Raw genomic sequence first — 18,344 nt, 5'->3', positions numbered from 1 at the left:
CAAAGGCAACCAGTTGTAAGATACTGAATTACATATTTTACAAGGAGAAAACAGCACAATGAAACAGTCCCACAATATTGCATAGGTTCCAAGTTCCCCAGTGAGGAAACTCAAACGTCACGATCACTGGGATGAGGTCTGTCTCTTCCTTTCTCTGCTGGTCTGCTCAGTGTCAGCTGTGGGACTGGAAGAACAGTCTGGCATCTAGAAGCCTAGTGTGTAGTCATAGCTGATGTTCTAATGAAATGTGGAGGGCAGGGCATTAGAAATGAAAAGGAAGTGATAGCTGTATTAATTTCACAAATACTTTTGATGCTAGTGAATGAAAAGTCCCTGCTCTCATGGAGCTTATGTTCTACTAAGGGAAATGTGGTAAAGGTGGAGTCTACAAAGCAAACTGACTGGCTGGAAGTAAGGGAAGATGAATGAATATTGGCTGAGCATCTACTACGTGTGAGGCATTGGGGATGCAGCATTGAATGAAACAGACTTAGTCTTTACCTTGTTTTTGTGTTTAGTTTGGTAGAAAATCAGACACTTGGGGCCTCCCTGGTGGTGTAGGGGGTTAAGTCTCAGCACTATCTACCACCAGAGTTCTATCTCCGGCCAGGGAGCTAACCCACATATGGCGCAGCAGACCTCTCCTGTCTCACCCACTGGTCCCCTTAGCAGTGCCACTCTGTCTTTGGTGAATCCTCTCACCCCCTGTATCTCTGGCCTACACCCTAGTTCTTCTATGCAAAAATAAATCTAAAAATTTTTAAAAAGAAAATCAGGAACTTTATGAATCAATTGACAACCAATCACTTAATGCAGCTATAGTGAGTGCCTCAAAGGAGAATAGACTAGAGATCTGGGAAGGTGTTCCTAAACAAGAGACAGGCTGATTTTTTTTTAAATATTTATTCATTTATTTATACAAGCACTGGGTACAGTCAGAAGCGTGGGAGGGCGAGAGAATTCACCAGAGCCAGAGGGGGAGCAGAGCAGGCAGAAGGACCGAAGTACACTGCTGAGGGGAGCAGAGGGCGGCAGGAGAGGTCTGCGCGCCATGTGGGACCCTCCTCGGGTGGCCGGGGAGCAGCCGGCGATTGAACCAGCACCGCAGAGGCTGAGGGCAGCTTCGCAACCCAGCGCTCAACCACTGCGCCACCGGGGAGGCCCAGAGACAGGGTGAATTCTGAAGGATAAGGAGGAAGGCAGGATCAGGCATTGTTCCAGATATAAGAGATGACATACGTGAAGGTTTTGAGGTAGGCCCCTTGCAAGCTGGAGGAATAGAAAGAAGTCCTGTGTCCAGAGTGAGAGGGAGAGAGAGTAATACAGGTAAGGTGAAGAAGAGTTAAGTCTTGGAAGATGTTCAAAACTCTGTTTAGGAATTTGCACTTAATTTAAAGGTCAGGGAAGACTAAGATTCACTAGAATTTTTCAAAGTTTGGAAACCTAGGAAACTGATAGCACTAATAGAGAAAGACTTCCCAAAGGGCAGTTGAGTTCTGTGGGAAAGGCGGGAAGTTAGGTTACAAGACAATGAAGGTATGGAGTACATGGAGGGGATGATGAGGGGCAGTCTCCTGGACATCCAGTGGGGTCTGGGTTCTGACTTCAGGAGGGAGGCAGAGCCACAGGCCTTAGAGAGCTGCCCTTTGAATTACCCCATACAGGGCAGCACACGGACTGGGAGAGCATGGGCTAGGGAGTTAGAAAGAACTGGGTTCTGAGCTCCTCTGCCTTACTAGCTATGTGACCTTGGAAGTTATTTAATTTCTGTGAAGTCAGTTTCCTTATCTATAAAATGGCGATGAGTCTCTTTGCCTTGCAGCATGGGTCATTGGGCCAGTTTGATGAAATGAGATATGTAAATGATTAACAGTGACAGAAGCACAGTGTCTCTCAGCCAAGGCCAGCTGCCACTGCTTTTATGATATCTGTTATTGTAACAGGGTGGTCTCCAGGAAAAAGGGACATTCCAGGTTCCCTGCACCACCCAAGGGAGGGTGGAGCTGAGTAGGAAGAAGAAGCTGCAGAGGAGACTGGGGAAGGAAAGAAGCAGGATGGAGAGCCAGGAAGAGACTTGGAGGAGGCACATGGAGCAGAGAGACATGTAAAGAAGCTGCACTTGCTTCTTGGCTCGGACTGGTTGAAATAGATGTGGGTGAGAGACCCATGGGGTGGTTAACAATGACAGCATTGATCTTTTTTTTTAAAAGATTTATTTATTCATGCATACAAGAACTGGGATGTAAGCCAGAGGTGCAAGGGGTGAGAGGATTCACCAGAGACAGAGCGGGGAGCAGAACAGGCAGAAGGACTGAAATACACTGCTGAGGGGAGCAGCAGGCAAAACAGGAGAGGTCTGCTGCGCCATGTGGGTTTCTCCCTGGCTGCCAGGGATCGAACTCGAGCTGCAGTGGCTGGTGGTAGCTTGATAGCGCTGTCTTTAACCACTGTTGGTCTTGATTTTGATTTTGCTCTTTTCCTTTCAGATTTGTCTGGCTGTTTCTGACCCTTTTCTATGGGTCGCCACCAGACAGTGCTTTAGACTTGTGCTGGCTTTCAGGCATCGGAGGCCCTGCTGGGGCCTACCCTGTTTGGCTGGGCATTTACCCATGAGGGTAGAGGTAACTTTGGGTGCTTGATTTGGAAACTATATTCTTCCCCATTTCTGTATTGCACACTAATTATGTTAAAGTTCCTTTCCACTGAAGGTCTTAAATGCTAGAGCATGTTTTGTCTTGATGCGGTGGGTGGCAGAACCTATTTAGAGGTGGCAGTTTTGGGGGTGCCCGTCTCCTTGTCCTTTAACATTACTGCTACAAAGTCCAGAGGTACTATCAAAAACATCGCCACGTGTCAGACACTGATCTTGGTGTGAATGTACAGCAGTTAGGGATCACTCCTGTTAGGGATCTTGCATAGTAGAGCAAAGTTCACGTTAAACACGTGAGTGAAATAACTAGAAAAATATCAGACTGGTAAGTAGATGCAAGGAACTGAAGTAGGGTCAGGTAGGAGAGAATGGCTGGGGGCTGTGCTGAGTTCAGTAGTAGGGGAAGGTCTCCCTAGAAAGGTCATATTTTAGATGAGGTGTGATGATGAGAAGCAGACCTGGGCAGCACTAGGAGGAGCATTTCACAGAGAGCAGCAGCCCCCAGGACTGAGTGAGAATGAACAGGACATAATCTAGACGTAGGAAGCTAACGCTACCCTGGCTGAGAGCATTGGCCTTGGACCCAGCTCAACCGGCTGTTAATGGAGTGACCTTTGATAAGTTACTTAGTTTCTCCGTATTTCAGTTTTTGCAGCTGTAACATGGAGGTGCAGAGAGAGCTTGGTTTTTAAAAAACAGAGAAGGGTCAGCATATTCTGAGTCTAAAGAAGAGAGAGTGGTAGGAAATAAGGCCAGTGAAGCAAGCAAGGGATGGATTATGTAGACCACAGTTACTTGTGTTGTATTCAAAGTGCCATAAAAACCATTGAAAGTTTTTATCCAGGGAGTGGTATGATCTGTTTTAAAGTTTTAAAAGCTTGCTCTGGCTGCTCCTGGAAAATGAACTGTAGGGACTTCCTGCTTCTCCAAAGGATCATGTGTTATCGGAGTGAGCAGATGCCCTGTTTGGAGCAGAGCGAGCAGCCTCCTCATTTAATTTGCTCCCAGAAGCAGAGCATTCTGTCACGGACTCAACAGATATGTCCTGCGCACTTGCTCTTCGCCAGGATCCGTATGTCGCTGGGGATGCAGTCCCTGTGCGGAGCCCCTGGCTTGATTCCTGACATAAGGAGGGGCTCTTGACGTAACAGCTGCTACTCACTTTACCATTTGTGCCGTATTTCTTACTTCTGCTTGTAGAAGCACATGGTAATGGATGAGCCAGAGCCAGACACAATGGACCATAATGCTCCATGACAAACACCATCAAGGGCTTTGAGGGGTGGTTTAGTCAGGTTGACACCTTTTTTTTTTTTTTTCCTTTTCTTTTCTTTCTTTTTTTTTTTTTAAAGATTTATTTATTTATTTATACAAGCACTGGGTGCAGTCAGAAGCGCGGGAGGGTGAGAGAATTCAGCAGAGCCAGAGCGGGGAGCAGAGCAGGCAGAAGGACCGAAGTACACTGCTGAGGGGAGCAGCGGGCACAGCAGGAGAGGTCTGCGCGCCATGTGGGACCCTCCTCCGGCGGCCGGGGAGCAGCCGGGGATCGAACTGGCGCTGCAGAGGCTGCGGGCAGCTCCGCAACCCAGCGCTCAACCACTGTGCCACCGGGGAGGCCCTGGGATTCACTCTTAAGAAAGAATGTGAAAGCAGAAGTTACTTTGGATGGAAATGGGGACATTATGAAAAACTGGGTCCTACAGTGAAGGAGATTGGGAAGAAAGGCCTAAGACAAAGAAGAAATGACAGAAAAGCAGAGGAGGCAAAAGTGTGGGTTGTCAGCCAACTGTGTGTTTTTAACCCTAAGAGTATCAATCCTCTGGAGGACAATTTTAGCAGTACAAATATAAATAACCAACACAATTTAATACTTCTGGAAATTATTAAAGGTCTGTGCAAAATTTTATCTATAATGGAATACTCTGCAGCTGTTAAAATAGTTATTGTCATGGTATCATTACTGAATTTAAAAACTAAGCCCCCACTCCTTGCCCAACTGCTCTGGGAAGCTGATGATCTGAAGAGCTGATGGTAATCCTTTATGCTAATTCAGATCATCATCAGGACACACCCAAGACTAGTCACCCTAACCAGTCAGTGATGCCTGCAGTATAAATAGAGCCTGGGGTCCCTCACTGTCAGACCTCCCCTGTCTTGCCCACTACTTCTTTTACCAGTGTAATTCAATAGATCTACATTTTTAGTTCTCCACTCTGTCTTTGGTGAGTTATTTCACCCCTGTGCCTCTGGCCTCACACCTGATTTTTTTCTCAGGGCAGTTTGAGAAATAGTAGGTGAAAAAAAAAATGCAAAGCCATATTATAATGTGCTCCTTTAAAGAAAAAATGAAAAGGTATACAATCTAGTTATATGCCCAGCAGAAATGTATAGATTTGTAGACTAAAAACACAAAAATGTTCATAGCAACATTACTTTTAATGGTGCAAAATAGGAAACAACCCAGTATGTATCAGTGGTGGAGGACGGCATACTCACACATCTACGGCAGCAGAGATGAATGAACTACAACTACATCCAGTGGTATTCATGATTTCCACTATCAATGTTTTTCAAAAGGGCAGACACAAAAGATTACAATTCCATTTATGTACGATTCAGCAGGCAAGGTTGATTTATATGATTAGACATCAGACATCAGAATAGTGGTTATTTTTTCCTGGTCTTTTTTTTTTTTTTTACTGTGGGAAATACATAAACCATAGACGGTATCACTAATCATTTAAATATACAACCCAGTGGTATGCAATACACTCACAGTGCCCTGTCATCATTTCTCTATGTAGTTCCAGATCTTTAAGCAGTCACTCCCCACTCTTCCCTGCCCCATGTTAGTTTCAAAGAGTAGGGAATTATGGCTGGGAGGGAACATAATGAAGAGCTTATGGACATGGTTAATGTTCTAGTTTTGCATCTGGGTGGAGGGGTTGTAAGGCTGTGGTCATGTTGTGAACATGGACGTGTACACTGATAATTTATATGCTTTTTTTGTATGGTTGTTATATCTAAGTGTGACAGTGTAATCTAAAAAGGGGGGGGTCCAATATTCCCTGCCCCACCTAATGAAGGGTGGAGCTGAATGGTGAGGGGAAACTAAAAAGGACTTGGACTTACACCAAGGACTTGGGGGACATGGAAGGAGATACTTGGAAGAGACGTGGGTGAAAAAGTCTAGGGAGGCCAACAATGGCAGCCTTTATCATGACTTGTACTTTGATTCTGCTCCTTCCAGACTTGCCTGGCCCCTTCTGCCCCTTTCCTATGGTTCCTCACCAGAAGGTGCCTTAGACTTGTGGCAAGATTTTGGGCCTCAGTAGCCCTGCTTTGGTCCAACCCTGTTTGGCTGGGCATGTACCCAAGAGGGGATGGGTAACTTTGGGTGTTTCATTGGGAAACTGTATCCTTTCTCTTATTTTCTTTCTGTGCACACTAACTCAAAGTTTTTTTCTACTAAAAAAAGTCTTACACCTTTACACCTAAAAATGGCTTAGAAGCAAGTTTGGCTTCTTCACATGTCTCTATGCTTTGTGGGCTCCCTTCAAGTCTTCTCTAAGTCTTCTCTCCCAAGTCCTTTTTAGTCTTTCCCTTACTGTTCAGCTCCACCCTTCTTTAGGTGGGGCAGGGAACATGAACTTCCCCTCTTTATTTTTTAAAAGATTTATTTTATTTATTTATGCATACAAGAACTGGGGTGTAGGCCAGAAGTTTGGGGGGTGAGAGGATTCACCAGAGGCAGAGAGGGAAACAGAATGGGTGGATCTACTGAAATACACTGCTGAGATCTGCGAGATAGGAGAGGTCTGCTGTGCCATGTGGGTTAGTTCCCTGGCTTGGGATAGAACTCAAGCCGCAGTGGCTGGTGGGCCTGATAGCTATCAAGATAGCTTGATAATGCTGAGACTTTAACCCCTGTGCCACTGAGGAAGGCCAACTTTCCCTTTTTAGATTACACTGTTACATAAGGATATCTAGATAACTTTGTGTATATAATATATATGCTAATTGTTCTTTTTATTGTAGGAGGTAGGATTATGAATCTGTTTTGTATTTACTTTGTTTTGCTAAGTTGTGTTTTCAAATTTTTTTCAAATTCAAGTATTTCTTTGACAATAAGATTTTAAATTTAAAGAATCTTAAATAAAGAAAATAACATGATAGTAATGCCTTTCAGGAGAAAATGTTCCTTACCATTAGAGGAAATGGAAGTGACCCACCGAAACTTTGTCTGGTCACTATTTGCTTTGGGATCGATACTTCTCTATCCATCACCCTGCATGGACCTGTTGTCTCTCCCAGGCTCCCTCTCTTCCCAGTGGATATGGAAGGCCTATGGAGACATGGGAGGGTGTTTTATATTCAGGGGACTCATTCCCTGACACACTGGAGTTAACCCTTAAACAAAACCTCAGGAATTTGAAAAAAGAAGATACAGAGGCCAAGGTGAACAGGTTATTTAGTCCAGCCTGAAAGGAGCATCAGAAAGCAACTAACAGCTTCAAGCAAGAAAATATGATCCAGAGATAAGCAACCACTCCAGACAGTCATTTTCATAAGAAAAGACTCCCACAGCCTTCTTCAGTCACCCAGTATAACGCACCCAAAGCAGAATGCACTATTATGTACATGCACTGTTCCCTGCCCCTCTCTTTCAGGAGTTTGAAATTCTTCAAAGCATTATCTTATTGGTTTACTCATCTTTCAAATCTCAACTTTCATCTCCATCCCTTCCAGTCCCTCTCTCCTCTGTGCTTCCACAGCACCTCATTTATATCTCTACCAGAGGAGCCACCTCAGACCTGCCCCAAGCCTGCCCATATCTTCCCTTGGTTTTCCTCTCCCACCCAGGGCTGAGTTGGTGGGTGGGAGTAAAGGAACACTTAGGCTGGAGCTGACTGCACTCCCTCAGCGGTGCTGACTGCATGGATGAGGTGTCCTTCCATTCACAATGTGTAATAATTCTTAGCTGCCAGGGACCTCCTTAATCACTGGGACTAGGTCTTTTCTTTTTTCTTTTTTAATCATCTCAACACCTTTGCCAAAATTCATGGCAAACAACAGATACTCAACAAACATTGACCTGAATTGCTAAAGATGGGTCTTCTCCCCACCTTTGAATATTTGGAGCAACTGTGCATATTCCTTCCCTTTTCCATGAGGTGTTTACTCTCCACTGCATTTTTGCTTCTGAGATTTTCTCAAAAGTTTATTATGTGTCTATGCATGCATGTGCCCTGCAGCATGTGCAGCTTGTTCAGCTTGTGCTGCAGGTTTATGCCCACTCTCCCTTGTGCATTTTGGGACCTACAGTTACCCCACTAATTCAGTATTTTTCTGGGAAACATCTTGTTTTTCCTCCTAATTTCAAGAATGGAGCATATGTTAAGTTTCTTTTATTTATTTTTTTTATAAGCATGTTTTATTTATTTGTTTGTTTGTTTGTTTGTTTTGTTTATACATGCACTGGGTACAGTCAGAAGCGCGGGAAGGTGAGAGAATTCACCAGAGCCAGAGCGGGGAGCAGAGCAGGCAGAAGGACCGAAGTACACTGCTGAGGGGAGCAGCGGGCGGCAGGAGAGGTCTGCGCGCCATGTGGGACCCTCCTCAGGTGGCCGGGGAGCAGCCGGGGATCGAACCGGCGCCTCCGAGGCCGCGGGCAGCTTCGCAACCCAGCGCTCAACCGCTGCGCCACCGGGGAGGCCCTGTTAAGTTTCTTTTAGAGACAAAATTTCCCCTACATATTAGAAGATTCATAAGGCCTTTTCTTTATTTGTTGTACCTTCATAACAGAGACAGCCACTACCTTAGATGGACACACTTATTCATTGGACTTCTAGAAACATATAGCAGGGTACCTGACCTAGTCCTTGAGCAGTCATAGTTTCCTGTGGAAGCTTCCAGAGGAACTGACACTTCTGTCAAATATTCAAAATTAAGTAGAAGGTGGTTCTAGAGAAATAGGTAAAAGGAGTCAAGGGAACTGTGTTTAAAAGGCTCTGAGTGTGGACCTCCCCAGTGGCACAGCGGTAGAGCGCTGGGTTGCAAAGCTGCCTGCAGCCTCTGCAGCGCCGGTTCGATCCCCGGCTGCTCCCCGGCCACCAGCGGAGGGTCCCACATGCGCGCAGACCTCTCCTGCCGCCCGCTGCTCCCCTCAGCAGTGTACTTCGGTCCTTCTGCCTGCTCTGCTCCCTGCTCTGGCTCTGGTGAATCCTCTCACCCTCCCGCGCTTCTGACTGTACCCAGTGCTTGTATAAATAAATAAATAAATAAATAAATAAATAAATAAATAAATAAAAATCTTTAAAAAAAAATAAAAAATAAAAGGCTCTGAGTGTGGAGGAGAGTAGGTGCAGAACATTTAAGAATCTTAAAGACACTGCCAATAGTCGTGTGTGTGTATATGTTGGGAGTTGGGGGGAAGAGGCAGTAGCCCAGATGAGGTTGAAGAAGTAGGCAGAGATGGAATAACAGCCTTGATGTATGATAAGGCTGCTTTAGTCAGGAATCTTTTGGTCTAAAGTGACAAAAACCCACCTTAAAAAAAAAAAAAAAAGGAAGGCTTTGTTGGCTCAAAAGCTAAAAGTTCAGGGCTTTCAAGATCAAAGATGTCATTGAGTTTTGACACCTCTCTCTGTGTCTCATTTTTGCTTTCATTCTTGTTAGCTTAATTCTTTGGCTGGCCTCTGTGAAATGGTTCTCTGATCTGCCTGTCACACAGAAGCCAGAGACAAGTGGAAGGGAACGGGGGCAAGAAAAGTTAAATGATAAGAGCCACTTATATGCCCATTCTGTAAGACTGTCAAGATTACCCACCGTATTTTCAGGTGATGTCCAGAACCCCCACTTTAGACTCCCTGAAGGAGGGTGGGAAGCTTGGCCTTTTGGGAGGTACAGAAGTGAATAAGTGGGGAGATCCTGTTCCCATATCCTAAAAGCTGTTTGCTTTCTTTAAGTAGCAAATGCTCAGCCCTCTGTCTCTTTCTCTAAAAGCATAAATGCATTTTCTCTGCTGCACGTTCAGTCTTCCAGAGAAAGCAGAGGTTTGGTAAGGGGTGGGGGGGAGAAAGGAAGGAGGCAACCCCAGAAACTCCCTCTCCCGCCCTCCTCCCAGCCTTGCTCAGGTGCCCTGGCTCTCGCCTCCCTATACTAAGCTGGTCCTGACCTGTTTGTCTTACTCGCTTTTTCTGCCTCTTTTTAGACCCCTCCAGATCCTTCCCCACCTTCGGGGCTTCAGAGCTCTTCCACCGCCGGCAAACACATTCTTCTGCCTCGCGCACACCCTAACTAAGGGGACCTGCCGAGAAATTCTCATCCAGGGACCCCTTTCTGCCTGGGATCTGGCGTTTCCGCCTCCGGGGCGGAGACTCCTCCCTCTCACTGTCCCAATTGTATTCCCTGGAAGAGCAGCCGGAAAAGGCTCCGCTTGCTCAGACCGGGCTAAGCGAGGAAGTGGTTTCTTCTAGCAGCCGATTCCTGGCGCACCAGGACAGCCGCGGCGGCCGGCACTGCAGGACCAACGGCGGGCAACCTGGACCCTGCCCCAGCCAGGGGCGGGCAGCAGGGGAGCGGCTTCAGCACCGCGGACAGCGCCCTGCCCGAGGCCCTCCGGCCCGCGGCACCCTGGAGCTGGTGGTCTAGGCCAGCTATGCCCTCGGCATGGCCTGGAGCTCCGGCCCCATGGCGCTGCTCCTCAGCTTTGGCCTCCTCGCACTGTGCTCAGGTAAGGACAGGTCTCTGCGTTGTCTCACCCCTTCAGGCTGGAAAGTGGAAAGGAGAGATCCCTCCAGGTGGGGGAGTCTGCTGGGGAACAGGGGAAAGACCCCTGACTGCAGGGAGCATCTGGGAGACCGAATTAGGGAGACATAACCGAAGTAGTAAGTGATGCAAGCAGCAGATGAAACCTGAGCAGTGGAGAAGGGGTGAGTACAGAAAGAAAGGAGTGAGGGGGGTCTCCCCAGTCTTTCTCAGGTGGCAGAAGGGCAGGCCCTGGTTGAGACTGACATTCCATTTGGTTTCTTGTGAAATACTGTTTCAAGACTCTATCTAGTTCAGCACCCTTTCTTGGCTCGCCTTCATTGCCTGTCCCTAACACTGGGCTCCCGCTTCTGATCACTCCACAGGGGCAAGGCAGGAAGGAGCGAGAAGTAATATGCCAACTCTCTTGTAGGGTGGGATAGGACACTTGAAAGGGAAGAAGCTCTGCCAGGCTGAGGAGGTGGGATGTTTTCCTGCAGTTGTGGAAGGAGAAAGAGTGTGGTGGGGCAGGTGCAAAGGGAAAATATCCATAAATGAACTTTTTCACACCTGCATGCCATCTCATGGGAAGTGGGCTCTGGTTTACATGGAACATGGGATCGAACAAATGCATAATCCACAGCTCAGACAGCCCAACTATTTTACTCCAATCCAGTGCCTTTTAAGGTGGGATGGGGAGGTCACAGTTACAGTAACGTGCATGGGGACACATAATGTTACTTGCACACATAGATGGGCACTGACTAAGGACAAAGGGTGTGTGGTGGGACTTGAATAATTCTTCCTTTTTCAACACCCTCCCAAACCAGCCTTGAATCATAGGTGTCTTCCAGGAGAAGCCATGGAAACAGAATTACCTGCTGAGAACTTTCAGGAAAAGCTGGGCTCCACTAATTCTTGTAGATGGGCCCTTAATCTTGAAGCATCTATGTGGGGCTATCGGGGCTACTTTGTCAATGACATCAGAGGGGTTTCCTTCCGGGGCCTCCAGAGGGTAACCTAAGCATTTTGCTGTATCCTTTGGGATAAAGTGATCAGAAGTTATAGCATCCTGTTTAGGCTTAGGTTGTCCTGCTTGTCTGGGGAGTGTGGGATCCTGGGTGAGCCCTCCTGGCTTACTTACCTCCTGCTCCACACCCCTCTGCCCAGGAGTCTGGGGTACAGACACAGAGGAGCGGCTGGTGGAGCATCTCCTGGATCCTTCCCGATATAACAAGCTTATCCGTCCAGCCACCAATGGATCTGAATTGGTGACAGTACAACTCATGGTATCGCTGGCCCAGCTCATCAGTGTGGTGAGTGGGAGTCCCATACTCTGCCCAGCTACTGGAGTCAGCACAGCCAGGATGTCTTCATGTTTGTGCTGACTTTCCTGGAGTTTCCGAGGTCTGGGGGATCTGTGGGAGGAATCAAGGTGGTTGTCGTGGGCCCACAGGTGGGGGGTCTTCTCATCAACTCTTCTTCCCTGCAGCATGAGCGGGAGCAGATCATGACCACTAATGTCTGGCTTAACCAGGTTAGTGCTCTTCCTGCTTACACCTCTGGTCTTTTCATGCCTCCCCCGCCCCTCTTTTTTGTGCTTTCCACTTTTTTAATTTCCTTAAAAGAGGCATAAAGAAATGAGTCCTAAATAACTAGTTTTGAATCTTGTTTCTTCCACTCACCAGCTCTGTGGCTTTGAGCATGTTAAAAATTCTGTAAGGTTCATTTTCTCATTTGTAAAATGTAGATTCTAGTTCCTTGATTTAGCTGTGCCAACTAAATGAGAAAGTATCTTATGAGCCACACTTGTTGGGCAGAGACATCACTGTGGGGAGGAGATGGCCTTTAAAAACATCCTCAGGCCAGATGAGCCTCCACTTGCCCCTGTCCTTAACCTTGAGCCCCTCCCAGGGCAGAGGTTGGCACTACCTCCCTCTTTACCTTTTCTAGGAGTGGGAGGATTATCGCCTCACCTGGAAGCCTGAGGAGTTTGACAACATGAAGAAAGTTCGGCTCCCCTCCAAACACATCTGGCTCCCAGATGTGGTCCTATACAACAAGTAGGTGTCCCTGGAGCAATGGGAAGGTGGGAGGAAACCATGGGAGCACTCATAAAGGATAGGGGCCTTGGGGGAAAGTAAATTCACTCATGCAAGGGGAGAGAAGGAACTTTTCACTGGCAGAGATACAATCACTTCCCAGACAGACAGACAGACAGACAGACTGACCCAGACCAGTGAGGTAGAGTGCGACAGCCAAGGTGACTTGGGCACAGTCTACCAGTCAATAGTAGTCCCAGTGTTTGGAGCTGTAGTGGGAGACAAACAAGGATTGACAGCCCGCAGGCTTTTCTAGAAACCTGGGCATGTTCAAAAAAGTTGGAGGTTCCACCCCCTCACCTGCAAGAATTCCTTTTAGTTCCAAAAGCTAAATCCACTAATAAACTCATCTCCTGCTCTTACCTGCCCCTGTTCCTCTACATTGCTGGGGTCTCCTCACTCTGATCTTCCTGGTCCCCCCAACTTCTCCATGCTCGTATGGAGCTGGTAAGCTTACACATGGCACCACAAGTCATCACCACTCTGTCTTTCATCTGCTTTCTGTGTCTAAGGGGCTGCACAGCCTCCACACCAAGTCAAGTCTTTTTCCCATCAACTCAGCCACATCTCCTTCTTACCCAATTCCTTCTCTACCTCCCTATGCTCCCAGAGGGATCGTCCCCTCAGACCTGGATGGCTTCCCCATCTCCTTTGGTTTTCCTCTCCTCCCTCGTGGGCTGGGCTGGTGGGTGGGGTGGAGGAACACTTAGGCAGGGGCTGACTGCGCTCCTCCCTGGGCAGTGCTGACGGCATGTACGAGGTGTCCTTCTATTCCAACGCCGTGGTGTCCTATGACGGCACCATCGCATGGCTGCCACCTGCCATCTACAAGAGCGCTTGCAAGATCGAAGTAAAGCACTTCCCGTTTGACCAGCAGAACTGCACCATGAAGTTCCGTTCATGGACCTACGACCGCACGGAGATTGATTTGGTGCTCAAGAGTGATGTGGCCAGCCTGGACGACTTCACACCCAGTGGCGAGTGGGACATTGTGGCCCTGCCCGGCCGGCGCAACGAGAACCCCGACGACTCCACCTACGTGGACATCACATACGACTTCATCATCCGCCGCAAGCCGCTCTTCTACACCATCAATCTCATCATCCCCTGCGTGCTCATCACCTCACTGGCCATCCTGGTCTTCTACCTGCCGTCCGATTGCGGAGAGAAGATGACGCTGTGCATCTCGGTGCTGCTGGCGCTCACCGTCTTCCTGCTGCTCATCTCCAAGATAGTGCCGCCCACCTCTCTGGATGTGCCGCTCGTTGGCAAGTACCTCATGTTCACCATGGTGCTCGTCACCTTCTCCATCGTGACTAGTGTGTGTGTGCTCAACGTGCACCACCGCTCGCCCACCACGCACACCATGGCGCCCTGGGTCAAGGCCGTCTTCCTGGAGAGGCTGCCCACGCTGCTCTTCATGCAGCAGCCGCGCCACCACTGCGCCCGCCAACGCCTGCGCCTGCAGAGACACCAGCGCGAGCGAGAGGGGGCTGGAGCCTTCCTCTTCGGTGAGGCCCCGGGGGCTGACTCCTGCACGTGCTTCGTCAACCCCGCGTCCGTCCAGGCCTTGGATGGGGCCTTCAGTGCTGAATCCCCGAGAGACGGCCAGGGGCGCTCTGGGGGACCGTGTGGCTGCGGCCTCCGGGAGGCGCTCGACGGCGTGCGCTTCATCGCCGACCACATGCGGAGTGAGGACGACGACCAGAGCGTAAGTGCAACTGTGGGGACTCTGGGCGTGATAAACGGGGGCTGCCAGGTCCCCAGCATCTGGAGAACAGCTGCGTTGAGCAGGCAGGCAAAACTAGTGAGAGCATAGGGTACGGAGGATACGAGAATTGCTGGGGGCCGCGCTTGGCTTGGCTTCCCTGAGGTGGCGCTGCCTGAATTGGAGTCTGTACAGAATGACCTTGCGATTTCCTGCGGACTAGAGTCCCGGCCCTAATGCCTCCCCTGGGTCATCATTCTGGTCAGGAGCATGATCAGGAGCGGAAGAAGGCCCTGCTGGGTTTGCAGATGGTCTGTGAACTTAACCCGGTCTCTCCCCATCACTTGCACACCCAAGTCCATGTTTTTAATCTGCAGTTCTTAGTACAAATGAAGTGCCCCCCACCCGTGCAACCCACTAGAGGCAAATTGAGGGCACTAGAAGGTGTGTGTGTGTGTGTGTGTGTGTGTGTGTGTATGCCTGTGTTGGGGGGATGGGTTTAAGAGGTTCCACTAGCTGGCTGGAGGTGGAGAGGACAGAGTCCCAAGTCAGTATCCCTTTTCTGCTCTTCTGGGTCCCCTGGGACGGCCTACTGAAATATTTATGGTGGTAGCAGCAAGGAGAAGTGCTTCCTAGGCCTGTGCCTCATCTTTCTGCAATGCAGCCCTTTGTGCAGTGACTCCCCGGAAGGGGACTCCCATGGTCTCTATATCCAGAAGCCAAGTATGATGACTTGTCATCCCCCCATTTTTGACTGTGGCTGGTCCCATCCCCCATCAGTCTTCAGGTACCTGTCTGGTTCCAGGCTGTGGGTTAGCTGTTGTCATGGTGACTGGCCAGGTTTCCCTGGGATGCAGCCATTCCGGTTTGGGGGTGAGGAAAGGCAGCTGCTGCACTGCCATGGAGGGGAGGGCAGAGGTGGACTTCAGAGCTTGGTGATTCTATTCCCTGGGAGGGCAGGGTATCTGGCTGGAGCTGGGGCTTGGACCAGAGGACATGTTGTGGTCCTGATGGAACAATAGGGGCTCCAAGGCAAGAAGAGATGGGGCCAGAGCCTGAGAGTTGGCAAATGCTACATGGGAGATGGGGGATTTGCAGGGGCTCAGCCGGCTGCATCACCTGCCCCTGCCTCCCCACTGCAGTCCACTCTTGTAATGTGCACTTGCACTAGGTGTTGAGGATGCAGTGACCTACTTGATGCTTCATGGGCATCTCAAACTTAACATATTCAAAACTGAGTGCTCCATCTACACCCCTACCACCAACCGCTTCAGTCTCCCCAGCTTTAGTAAATGGCATCATCATCCACCTAGTGAGTCAGACCAAAAACCTGGCATGATCCTTGATCCTCTGTTTTTCTCTTATTCCTTGTGCCATCTAATCATCAGTCTGTCCTGTAAGCACAACCTTCAAAATAATTATTAACTTTTTCCTTTCCCTTCCTTTCATCCCCATGATGCCCTCTGGGCCATAGGCCTTCATCAGCTCTTATCTGGATCTGGGTGGAGTCTCCTCATGTGTCCCTAATTCCACTCCTGTGCCCCTCTATCCAAGCTGACAATATCTGTCCCTCATTTGTGCCTTGCCTCCCTGTTGAGGTCATTGGCCTGTCTACTTGACCGTTCTAAGCAAGTTGAACGCTTTCCTGCCTCAGGACCTTTGCACATATTAGTCTCTGCCTGTATTTTTTGATGACTGTATTTTTTCCCTTTTAACAATTAATATTATTAATTTTGCTCTATTTTCCTGAGAGTAAATTGTAGACATTGTGACCCTTTATTCCAAATACGTCAGCATAGATGTAGGAACAGGGATACTGTCTGACATAACCTAGGTTCAGCGATCACATTCAGGAAATTTAGCATCCACGCAACACCTTTCTCTAACATACAGGCCATATTAAAAATTCCAGCTGTTTCAGTAATGTCCTTAGTAGCATCACCCCCAACCCAATCCAGGATCTCAAATTGCATTTAGTTCCCCTGTCTCTTTTGTTTCTTTCACTCTAGAACAGTTCCTCAGCTTTATTTCTCATGGCAGAAACATATTTGAAGGGTATTGGCCAGTTGAAAGTCCTCCCATTTGAATATGATTGTTTTCTTTCTTCAGTTTATTTCTGCCATAACTGCTCCTTCTAGATTGCCAGACCTTAGCTTAAATGTCACTTCCTCCAAGAGGCCTTCCCAGACCATACCCTAAATTATATCATCCCCTCCATTTCTCTATCTCAGTCCTGTTTCCTTTAAGCACCCTCTACTGTGTAATTATTTTATTTTTACTCCTTTTCTGCTCATCTCCCTCAGTAGACTGTTTTGTTCTTCAGAGCCTAGCATGATGCAACATTCCAAACGAGTCTGTTTGGCTGCTGACTAAATGAAGGTGTGCAGTTGCCTCCCCCATGTGCCCCCTGGTCGGCTACAGATTAACAAGTGTACAGAAGCCCAGACCCAGGCTGGGGTGCAGCCGCCTGAAGGGAGGCCAGCCCTCTGTGAGGCCCTGTGACTGGTTCAAACCCACAGACTGTTCTCTGTTTGCTCATATTTGGGGTCCAATACTGGTCCCCTCTAGGGTCTGCATGCTGTTGAGAGGTGTCCCTGCACGGACGTAGAAGGAGCGAGGGCTCCAGAGGCAGCCGCTCAATCCCTGATTCAGCACCCATTTACTGGACTGGCACTATGTATTCTGGACGCTGGGATTAGGACAATGAATCAGACAGGGTCCTTGTAGTTTAGGGGCTCATAGCTTAGGTGAGGGGAGGGAAACAGCATGCAAATTGAAATGACATAAAAATAAAGATAGTGCCATAAAAATACAAATAGAAATTTTAGGATAGAAAAGTTCAGAGGAAATGCAGAGGGGACAGTTGTTCGCTCTGATCAAGGGATTCAGGAAGACCTTCGTAGAAGAGGTGACATTTGATTTGGACTTTGAAGAATATATAGGAGTTCACCAGGTAGCGAGTGAAAGGGGGGACTGGAATTCTAGACAGAAAGGAAACCCAATGTCACAGAGAACTGTGAGGACACTTTGGGATTTGGAAAGTCTGGGTTTAGGGTGGAAGCAGATGGGAGATAGTCTCATGTTTACATAGGTGGGACGTGATTCCAGTCTTGGGACTTTGAATGTGATTGTGACCTGAAGGCAGTGCAATCACTGGAGGCTTTTAAGCAGACATGCTTGGAGGCATGCTTTTTTTTTTTTTTAAGATTTATTTATGTATGCATACAAGAACTGTGTGTGGAGTAGGGTGAGAGGATTCACCAGAGACAGAGTGGGGAACAGAACAGGTGGATCTACTGAAATACACTGCTGAGGGGGGCAGCCGGCGAGACAGGAGAGGTCTGGTGCGCTGTGTGGGTGTCTCCCTGGCTGGGGATCGAACTCATGCTGCTGTGGGCAGCTTCCTAGGTTACGTCTTAACCCCTTGTGCCACCAGGGATGCCCGGATCCATGCTTTAGAAAGGTCACCCTGGGACTTCACAGAGGGAGAGGAGTGGGGTGTGTGTGCGTGAGAGATGGGACCTGTTTATTCCCCCTCCACTCCTGTCCCGCATCATGTGGCTGATACCTGGGCCTCCTTCGTCTCTCTGTCCAGGTGAGTGAGGACTGGAAGTATGTCGCCATGGTGATCGATCGTCTGTTCCTTTGGATCTTTGTCTTCGTCTGTGTCTTTGGCACCATCGGCATGTTCCTGCAGCCTCTCTTCCAGAACTACACCACGGCTACCTTCCTCCATGCAGACCACTCAGCCCCCAGCTCCAAATGAGGCCTCCCCAGCTCCATGCTCCTTCCTCCCTTTGCCCTCTGTTGTAGGACAGTTCTGGGTGGAGGCGGGATAAGTGAGCTACCAGGCCAAGGGGCACTGCCCCCAGAGATTCACCCATTTACTTCACCTAGAGCGCTACTCCCACACCTTCCCCATTCCCACAGCCATGCCAACTAGGAGGCTGGACCAGCTGTGAGCCTTTCAGCTGCTGTCCTCTTGTGCCAACCTGGGCAGCAGTGCTGAAGGTGGAGGCTGAAGGCTGAGAAGTGGAGGACAGAATAATAGTCTTCTACCTGGAGGAAAGCGTGATGGGGAAGGGGCCAAGAGGGGCAGAATTATCTGCTGCTTCCCACTTGGTCAGTCGAGAGG

The 18,344-nt window shown here is 48.7% G+C and overlaps 1 protein-coding gene across 1 annotated transcript; it reads left to right on the top strand.

Annotated features, from left to right (window-relative positions):
• Positions 1–10,321: 10,321 nt before the first annotated feature.
• CHRNB2 (cholinergic receptor nicotinic beta 2 subunit) lies at positions 10,322–17,975 on the top strand (the record flags this gene model as incomplete). Its single annotated transcript, XM_084243768.1, has 6 exons — positions 10,322–10,385; positions 11,570–11,715; positions 11,892–11,936; positions 12,353–12,462; positions 13,243–14,212; positions 17,805–17,975. 6 exons carry the CDS (start codon positions 10,322–10,324, stop codon positions 17,973–17,975), a joined length of 1,506 nt encoding a protein of 501 aa, XP_084099894.1.
• Positions 17,976–18,344: the final 369 nt, after the last annotated feature.

Source organism: Talpa europaea (genome assembly GCF_964194135.1).
Source record: "Talpa europaea genome assembly, chromosome: 9".
In the NCBI taxonomy this organism is placed as follows: domain Eukaryota; kingdom Metazoa; phylum Chordata; class Mammalia; order Eulipotyphla; family Talpidae; genus Talpa; species Talpa europaea.
This window is presented reverse-complemented; position numbering and strand designations above follow the sequence as displayed.